Source organism: Brassica oleracea, chromosome C4 (genome assembly GCF_000695525.1).
Source record: "Brassica oleracea var. oleracea cultivar TO1000 chromosome C4, BOL, whole genome shotgun sequence".
Taxonomy (NCBI): Eukaryota; Viridiplantae; Streptophyta; class Magnoliopsida; order Brassicales; family Brassicaceae; genus Brassica; species Brassica oleracea.
The window spans coordinates 45326950-45336878 of NC_027751.1; the positions used below are offsets into that span (position 1 = coordinate 45326950).

At 29.9% G+C, this 9929-nt stretch overlaps 2 protein-coding genes and 1 long non-coding RNA gene across 3 annotated transcripts; all 3 read right to left on the reverse strand.

Moving 5' to 3' along the window:
- Window positions 1-4302: 4302 nt before the first annotated feature.
- On the reverse strand, window positions 4303-5123 carry LOC106341391. The gene is made up of 3 exons (XR_001269633.1): window positions 4767-5123; window positions 4579-4674; window positions 4303-4436 (listed from the first exon to the last, which is right to left on the reverse strand). It is a non-coding gene; the product is annotated as an uncharacterized LOC106341391 (long non-coding RNA).
- A 267-nt stretch (window positions 5124-5390) lies between these two features.
- Window positions 5391-7220, reverse strand: LOC106337567 (glutathione S-transferase U4-like). Its single transcript, XM_013776675.1, has 2 exons — window positions 6842-7220; window positions 5391-5885 (listed from the first exon to the last, which is right to left on the reverse strand). Exons 1-2 carry the CDS (start codon window positions 7160-7162, stop codon window positions 5532-5534), a joined length of 675 nt encoding a protein of 224 aa, XP_013632129.1. The 5' UTR covers window positions 7163-7220; the 3' UTR covers window positions 5391-5531.
- Window positions 7221-8400: 1180 nt separating this feature from the next.
- LOC106340519 (glutathione S-transferase U3-like) lies at window positions 8401-9636 on the reverse strand. The gene is made up of 2 exons (XM_013779385.1): window positions 9148-9636; window positions 8401-8890 (listed from the first exon to the last, which is right to left on the reverse strand). Exons 1-2 carry the CDS (start codon window positions 9616-9618, stop codon window positions 8528-8530), a joined length of 834 nt encoding a protein of 277 aa, XP_013634839.1. The 5' UTR covers window positions 9619-9636; the 3' UTR covers window positions 8401-8527.
- Between the last annotated feature and the right edge of the window lie 293 nt (window positions 9637-9929).

A 9929-nucleotide genomic window follows, 5' to 3' on the forward strand; every position in this document is an offset into this window, starting at 1 on the left:
AAAAAAAATAATCTATTGATCACAAAATTTTAAGAGTGGTGATCTTCAAATTTCTAATAATTTATAGACGTTTTGAAAAATTCAAAATATAACATATAAAAAAATATAAATGTTTTTTATTATATATTTAATGTGATTTTTAATATCTTTTAATAATATAAAATTTTTAAAAAGTACTAAGATACAAAAATTGTTATCAAATATTTATTATTCATAATAATTAATTTTCACATATATGTTAATCATATTAGGTAATTTCGTAGCTTTTATTTAAGGAAAGTGCAAAACATTTTTTGGTACGTTATTTATCAATTCGATAGTTAGTTTAATAAAAAGTGTAATATAAGTTAAGATGAACCAACCTATTTTTCTAGGAATAGTATATTTTGTATAGTTATTTATTAAATAAGAATTTATAATCATACGGTTCTATGATCATTCATATCATTTTATAACAAAATATTTAAATCATCGATAACAAAATTTTCAATCTGAATCTTTAATAAGTTTATAATTTATAAATGTTCTTGAAAATTCATTGAAACTTTTAATATTAAAATATTTATGTAATCTTATGGTATATAGTGTTTAATCTATATATATATATATATATTTATTTTATCATTAAATGATATTTTTTACTCATATGGTTTTAAAATCATGTGTATCTTCTTATAATAAAAATGTTAAACCATTGATCATTAATTTTTAACATAATAATTTTAATAGTTTTAGTCATTTATTGTCGTTTTTAAAAATTCAAAATATAACATATACGAAAAAATCTAAATTTTACTTTTATAGCTAATTTGATTGTTTAATTTATTTTAATAATATAAAATTAAACAAAAAATGATGGAGGAGATATACATTGTTATCAAATCTTTATTATTAAACTCATTAATTGTCATATATATATTAGTCATTTATGGTAATTCCGTAGGTTTGATTTAAGGAAAGAAAATAACATATCATATCATTATATCATATAGTTTGACCAACTTATGTATCTAACAACATATAAAAATCGAATGTGGACCTACTTATTTTTCAATTGAATGTAATTGACTACCTAATTGAGTGCCACCTATGCATTGGGACCTATTTTAATTAATACAAAATTGAGGTTACATCTTTTCAAATGTTCCTCAATTAATATATAGGGGATACGATATATATAAGAAAAAGGGGTTTTTATAAAATAATTCACCTCCTGGAAGGAAGTAGATTTTGCATTACCACGTCTTCTTACGCAGAAACTCACCCTTCCCCGACCAATGCCCTTTCTCCTCATCAACATAAGCCCACATTGACATGTTACCTACATTACACCATTCGCTAAGAGCAGATTCAATTTTGTGATAGATCATATCAGGACTGAAACCAACAGGGAATGGGCAATCCTCGACGTTCCAGAAGACGCCTGTCTTAGCCCCTCCGACGGGTGTGATAGGCTCTGCTCGGATTCACAAAACGGACAAGGCATAAACAAATTACAAAATGGAATATGTACTAACAATAGGTAACATGATCCATCAACCATTATTTTACAGATGGAATATATATAAACAATATCGGATAAGAGATGGAGAGAGGACTCACTGGAGAAATCTTCGATCTTGTATTCGCCCATGGTGAGAGTTGGAGACTTTCTCGCTAAGTTGGGGTTAGATCGGAACGGCTGAGAGATATATACAAGTGCCACGAAAACTGCTTATTCATGCCAGCACTATGAAGCCTGGGAAAATACATACCCAAACAATATTAACTGCCAAAACATTCTTAAACTAAATAAAAATTTGAATTGTATACCTAAACTCATAATAAATAGCTAAAACATGCTTATAGCCGGTTATATGATGATTTGGACTATTTTTTAATTTTTTTTGTAGTTTAGTCCATATATTTCTATTTTTTGTTAATATGCCTTAAATAACTTAAATAATCAAATTTATCGTATTTATAATTTTAATTTGAAAAGTACAATTTTAATTTTTTTTACCAGATTTTAATTAAATTTAAATAATAAATTTAATTATTTATCAGAAATTTAGATAGTTATCATATACAATATATTAATTAATTTAGTTATCAAAGTATGTTATCTACCTTATTAAAACATGAGAATTAATTATAAATAATCTTACTCATATGTAATATTTACAAGAAATGCCACTCAATTTATATTTATATAAAATTTTCTTTACAAATATAGTCATTCAAATTTTAATCAACATAACTAAAAATACTCTTTAGAAATTTGATTTTATAGTAGAGATCTTTAATAATATTACCCTTACTTAATAAAAAGAAAAGAATGGCTAGTTAACCAAAAATAGTTTCGAACACAACATCTCAAGAAAACAAATATCGCACAAAACCACTAGACCATATTACATTATTTTTATTTTGCTACAAAACTAGTATGTAATATTAATAATACACAAAAAGTTTACAAAACTATTTCTCGATTAATTCTCGTATAATTACCAAATAATTGATTTTGCGCTAGGTTAGGGTCAATCGCACACATTATGCCTAGTGTAATTAACATTGGTTTTGATAACTACAAACAAAAATTACAAATTTTAATTTTATTTATATTATATATATCACGCTAGCACATAATAAGATTTGCAACTAAAATAACCTAAGAAAATATAAAAAATATTTTATAAACTTTAAGAACTAGTGAGATTAAATCAAACTTTAAATTATGATACTGTTTTTATGTTGTTTTCTATTTATTTAATTTTTTTGTATCAAATATTTCAATATGAAATAATAATAAAAATAATATATTTATATTAATAAATCTATTATATTTGATAAAAAATATTTATATTTTATATATCACCATATATTAAAATTTATTTCCAATTTTGAAATTATAAATAAGGCCAATTTGATGATTTTAATTATTTGCGGCACTATACAAACAAATAAAATGATAAAAACTAAAAGATAATAATTTTAAAAAATCAATCAATATATTTTAAAATGGACTGACGCATGTGAGTTACGAGGCATGTTTTAGTTATTTATTATGAGTTTAGGTATGCAATTCAAATTCCTATTTAGTTTAGGAATGTTTTGGCACGTTAATATTGTTTGGGTATGTATTTTCTCTGGCTTCATAGTTCGGACATGAATAAGCCGTTTTCCCATACAAGTGTCTGGCATGTGTTTAGCCGTAGGATCTCATAGAAAAAAATTAAGGGTGTAACATGTGGCATGTTCACAACCGTCGGATCTGTACATTTTTTTTTTGTTTGTTGTTAGGGAGATACTACAAAGTCAATTGATTTAACAAATTTTAACGATCCTATAAAAAAAAGGAAAAAAAGGAAAAAAATTGATACTTTGAACTTCTTTTTACAATTCTCGACATGTTTTACCCCTCTTTTATGGGAAAAATAGTAAACTGAATTTTAAAAATGTAAAAAAATATGAAAACTATTTGAAACATAAGTATTACAATATATATGTTTAAATTTTTTTTTTTAAAAGTGGAATCATATTTTATTTTATCTTCTAGCTACAGTTAGAATAATCATTCGGGTTATCTACTTTGTCTATAAATCATATACTAAGTTCTAAACATAGATATATCAAGGATATATAACGTAAACTAACATTTCTTGTATATTCTAACAAATCTAGAATTTGTTACGTTATAATCAAGAAAAATGTCTTTAGTCTACCTATAGCTTGATAACGTCATATAGCCACAACTCAACGATATACCTTGGTTAGATTACGTGACATAGTTCTACCTTTTACGTTATATGACGCCTATAGGAAGAATATGTTTCCCACCTACTCTACTGTGTTCTGCGTAGGTAGTATACATATTCTAGGCAAATCCGTAAAATATGGAAACTTCCATATTCAGTTAAAGATGTTTCTGAAATCTAAACTAAAACTACCCTAAATCTCTCAAAGAATATTTTCTCCCATGTTTTTCTCATCCTCCCACTCCCACGATTTTTTTCTCTTCGTTCTTTGTGTTTCTCTCTTCTTCATCCACATAATCATCTCTTCTCTATATCAATACAATATAGTTTTAATCTATGTTAAATCTGGTGAATAGGTGTCAAGTTGCACTGATCAACGGAGTTTCTTGGCGGAAAAAGAAAGGCATAGTCTGATTGTAACATTAGAAACTACTACTCTGTAGTATTTCATCAAAGAATGTTGTAATGTAATGATGGATCTGAGTATACAGATGGAGCTGAGTACACAATATACAAAAACAATGAACAGTTCAGCTAAGATAATAAAAAGAAAAAAGTTGTGCAAAGGAACATTGAAGCTCGGACGAGGATGACAACTTTAAGTTGAATTTGAGGACAACTTCAAGTTGAATCTGCTGCCTGAAGAGGAGGGCGACTCTCGACTTCCTTAGCCGCAACCTCCTTTGACCTCTCGAATATCTAAGAGATTGACATATTTTAGATGTATTAAACACAGACGCGTCGGTGGAGTTTGTACCGCAACAGGACTAACTAATGATTTAAGACTAAACAAAAAGGCCAAATCCAATCAAGAGAGTTTCTTGTATATCATAAAACATACAACTCAAAACTTGCCAGTAATTTTTCAGTTCCCATGACCCATCTTCTTGAAAGAGTTGTAACCCAGAGCCTTGTTTGACCATTTGAGTGATGATAACTACAGAAACATAAATTTCATTTAAGTACAAAGTGTTTCCCCCTCTCCGTCCATAACTTGCAATTTTAGATGGAAAGCTTCAGATCCCTTACTATGTTAAAAACTGGAATATAACTGATTGATCAGCGACTGCAAAACGACATCAGCTGTCTCCCTCTTAGCAATTTCAAAAACCAAACATATGGACGGAGAGGGGGAAACAATCATCAGAAAGTAAACTTCCAAGCGCTTGTGTGGCCCTTGACCGATGCCAGTATCAGAGGCTCATAATGGTCCGGAAACAATCATCAGAAAGTAAACTTCTTCATCACAACGAACTTAATGAATCAAAGATCCCATCACACTTTTGAATGATACCTTTTCGAGAGATGCGCAAGGGCCAATAACTCCCTGAACTTTGACACCCTTTGAGCAGTAGTTAATTTCAAATAAAACACTGTAAGAAAGATGAAAACAAAACTGTTGGAAAGATGAAAATAAAATTAGGGTAAACCCACTTTTGCTTGTTTGACCTCTCTCGTGGGTTTATTTCTCTCTTTTTTCTTGTTTTTGTTTTTCATTTTAAAATTAAATCAGTTACGAAATATTTTATTTATTAATTTGTAATCATAAAAAATTAATTAATTTAAGGGATAATGGTATCAACATTAATTTGAATCCTATTTTCTTAAATAATCATCAAAAAGTACTATAAAGACAAACTGAAGTTCAAAGTATCTCATTTTTCTAATTTTTTCATATAAAAGACAAAAGCTTAAATTGCTTTTCTAAAATCATGGCCGATGCATACATTGCTTATATAGTAGATTATTCGTACATTTTTTTCTAACAAGGAGATACAAACATATAAGTTTCGCTTAAGCCAATTTGATTCGCTCTGCGACCTTCATCATGTGATCAATTTGTTTCTCTCTATTAGGAATACATTCCCTCACAATTTCGATACCATTCAAGTTCTTGATCCATCGGTTAAGCTCTGGAAACTTCTCTTCTGGTATCATATCGATTTCCATACCTTCCCAAGCCTGAGCTACGCAAAACGGGATCATACTTCCTGCGACCATGTCTAAGAATCCGATTGTCTTGCCGCCGAAAAAATCTTTCCCGATAAGTTCCTTCTCGAGGAAGGTAATAAGTTCTTGAGCCTCTTCAATTGCAACATCTATTCCCTTATCTGCTTTCACCACAGACTTGAAACATACTGGTCCGACCTACAAGATATATATAAACAGTTTTATCTCTAAAGTTAATTGGAGTTAACATTTTATTTTCTGGAAAGCAGAAAATAATGATGTGAATTATTAGTATAATTATATTACTTAAGATTTGTGGATGACATATTTCTTTTTTATTTTGGTTATTACTATTTTCTTTGGCAATTCATTAAATATTGTTTGATTTTATACATGTGAAAGCAAATTGAATTCACAACTTGTTTTTTAACAGTTAGCAAAAAAATGAATTTCACTAACTTGTTACTAATGAATATATATATATAGTTTCTTACTTCCCAGTTTCGAACTTTGGTGGCTTAATAAGATGAGATGAATCCGGATCCGTGGATTTACTATAGTTTTTGGATATTCGTCTAGATATTATGCTATATGTAGGTATTCAAATTCGAATTCGTAACAATAATTTTTAAAAAATAACAAATGTTTTTTTTAAATGCTAAAATTCTAAAAATAATACATATAATATTTATACAAGATTTATAAATATATGTATAGAATATTATAAAGTTAAAATATAATATAATATTATAAGACTAATTTTATGCAAAATATTAATATATATAAAAAAATATTAATAAAATTAAAATTTTAATATATTTTAAAAATCTGGATCTAGATATTCAGACTTAAAAATCAAAATACCCGGATTTGGATACAGATTTGAGGTATCCGAATTTTTGCTATCACTTTTGATATCATATTTAAGAGCTGTCCAGAGTCGATTTCAGATCGGATTATGAGTGGATTTCGGATCGAGATCCTGGATAATAAATTCCAGTCCTAGAGAGAGAGAGGATCCTAATTTTTTTTTTTTTTTGTCAAGAGAGGATCCTAAATTCACTCTTTAAAATGTATCTAGTTTCTTATGCATCTTTTTTAAAAATCACGAACGTATGCAAATAGTTAATAAAGGAATTTGTATTAAGAGTTACCTGTTCATCAACGAACTTGGCCCAGAAACGAGCCATGGCTTTCTCGTAAGGATCTCGAGGAAGAATAGGATTGTTCTTCCATGTCTGGTCGATGTATTCAAGGATCAGATGTGACTCGGCTAATATTTTACCTTTATGAACAAGAACCGGAACCTTCTTGAAAACCGGGTTTAGTTCAAGAAGCAAAGCACTCTTGTTGAAAATATCTTGCTCCAAGTACTCGTATGTCACGCCTTTGAGTTTGAGAGCTATCTCGACCCTACGACTAAAAGGGCTTGCCCAAAAACCTAGAAGCTTCACATCCTCCTCTTTAGTCGCCATTGGATCTCACTTGCTTTTCTCTAGACTTCTAACTCCTTTGACAAGTTTATTTCTGGTTCACAAGCCAATTTCTTTTTATAATAAATCCAAAAAGGAGAAAACACACGTCACGGGTCACGTTTGTTGAACTTGTCCCAAAAGCCAAGAATCTTCACAGGGGTCTCTTTCTTCGCCATTGGATCCTAGGTACAATGTATGCATATCATTCATATAAGCAATTTTTAATTGGTTACCATTTACCATTTATTCAATAATAGTTTTGCAAGAATAATTCAAGTTGGCTACCTTCTATTTTCTTTTACGTTTTACATCCGCTAAGCATCTATTAAAATTTGTTTTTGTGGGCAAAAACAATATGTAGTGATACTATCCTCATATGTTAGTAAATCCCTAGTACACTCTCAAATCTCTTCCCTATAAAAAAAGAAAGGAAAGCTCTAGTCAAGAGATATCTTGGATATTCACACAAAATACTACCACTATGGTTTTAGTATTATTATCTGGGCAATTCTATCGAATAGTCATTTTTAAGTTTTTGTAGTAAAAAATAATCCTAAAAAAATGATCAAAATAGTCCTTTTTATTTTGAAAATTTTAATATATATTTTTTAAATTTTTTTAATTCGAAATCATATCCCCAAAACTCCACCCCTTAACTTTAAACCTAAGTCTAGATTAGGTAACCATATGGTAAAAATACATTTTTACCCTTTAATAAAACTTAATTTGATCATTTTCTTCACTGAAAGTTATTTTTGTGACAAAAACTTAAAAATGGTTATCCTAAGAAATTTGTCTTATTATTTTATTACGTAATTTTTACTATTTATTGTTTCTGTTGATTCATTAGTACTAAATTATCTTTAATAATTAAAACAAGATTATTTTATTCCAATAAATATTCAGTACCAAACAAATCTAAGAAGGAGATCTGATATCAAATTATATTTCATTCATATTTTAATTTGTTTCTCTTTTCATCTTTATTATATCCTATTTCTTGTAAAATATTGACTCATCACTCATCCATATAATAAAGAAATGTTTTCCATATATTATGATTTGAGTTTTTTTTTTAACTAAAGATTTGAAATCTATGAAGATAACAATGTGTCAACATCTTCAACCTGTCGAATAAGTAATTCAAATTGGTTACCATCTAAATTATAAACAAAACATGTGATATTATAATATATATCAATAAAGCTTTGTAAACAACATCTAGACATTCATACAAATCGTTTCTACGACCACAGTGGGGATGCATTTTAGCACTCATCTTTATTTTTTTAACCAATCATACAACTTTAAAATAACAAAACAATACAAAATACAGTAAAAATAACTCCGGATCAAAGCGTAGCGTCATGCCGTCTTCGAAGCAGCTTTTATACGCCCTACAATTTTCATCATGTGCTCAATATTTTTCTCCCTATTGGGAATACATTCCCTCACGATCTCAATTTCTTTAATTTTTTCTATCCATCTGTTTAGTTCTGGAAACTTCTCCTTTGGAATCATATCAATTCCCATACCTTCCCAACCCCGAACCAGACAAAACGGGATCATACTTCCCACGACAATGTCCAAGAATCCTATTGTCTCCCCGCCGAAGAACATTTTCCCAGTGATTTCCTTCTCAAGATATGTTATAAGTTCCTGAGCCTCTTTGATCGCAACATCAATTTCCTCTGATTTTACTAGAGACCTAAAGCCTATTAATGTGACCTACACGTACGATAGACATATATATCAAATATTTCATAGCAATATAAGTATTGTTTTTTTGTTTTCCATATATAGTATCCAACTTAATAGCGATGTCAAATAGCTTAGTTGATGAATGATATATCAAAATTTTCACTTTTGTATTACGCAATTTTACACACGTGTTAAACATAGCTTGTAAAAAAAAAACTTTGTAGCATGTCTAGAAATTATATATGCAATTAGTTTTAATAAAAGAACTGGTCAATAACATTTACCTGTTCATCAACGAATTTGGCCCAGAATCGAGCCATAGCTTTGCCGTATGGATCTTGAGGTAGAATTGGATTCCTTGTCCATGTTTGGTCGATGTATTCAAGGATTAGATGTGACTCGAGCAATACTTTACCTTTGTGGACAAAAACTGGAACCTTCTTGTAAATAGGATTTAGCTGGAGAAGCAAAGGGCTCTTGGTGACCAAGTAATCTTCGTCTGAGTAATCGTAAGGAACACCTTTGAGTTTGAGAGCCATCTCCACCCGGCGACTAAAAGGGCTTGCCCAAGACCCTATAAGCTTCACATACTCTTCTTTCTCTGCCATTGAATCTCTCCCTCTCTCGTTTTCGTTTTCTTCCCTATGTAACTCCTCTGTTCTTCTTTGACTATTTATACTATCAAGCAAACGATGCTTGATTGTAAAATAAGAAGAAAAATAAAAGTTTGTTTTGAACACTTGGAAGCAATTCATGGATACAAAGTTTTGATATTGATCACAAATGTAACAGCCCGATTCCCCGGCGTCCGACCGGGGTTATCGAAGGGGCGTTATGGACACGTGTCTACTCATTTAGCCAACCCTACGTGTCCCGTTACTGGTCCCGAGAGACGAGCGCATAACCTTCTTTGAAATACCGTCACACCCACATCCATATACTTCTACTTACAGTTCTGCGCACAGGGAAAAAATGGAAATGGAAGGGTGAGTAACAAGTTATGCAGTGAAGTGGTTCTAGCCCAGCCTGCCCGCATGACACTCTATACTACTCTATGCGGGAACTA

What these genes read in the sequence shown, in the direction of transcription:
- LOC106337567 (XM_013776675.1), bottom strand. Translation starts at nt 7,162, where the DNA reads ATGGCGACTAAAGAGGAGGATGTGAAGCTTCTAGGTTTTTGGGCAAGC. An exon ending in CCAAGTTCGTTGATGAACAG is followed by an intron (nt 5,886 to 6,841) that starts GTAACTCTTAAT and finishes TATATCTTGTAG; the next exon opens with GTCGGACCAGTATGTTTCAA.
- LOC106340519 (XM_013779385.1), bottom strand. Translation starts at nt 9,618, where the DNA reads ATGAATTGCTTCCAAGTGTTCAAAACAAACTTTTATTTTTCTTCTTAT. An exon ending in CCAAATTCGTTGATGAACAG is followed by an intron (nt 8,891 to 9,147) that starts GTAAATGTTATT and finishes TCGTACGTGTAG; the next exon opens with GTCACATTAATAGGCTTTAG.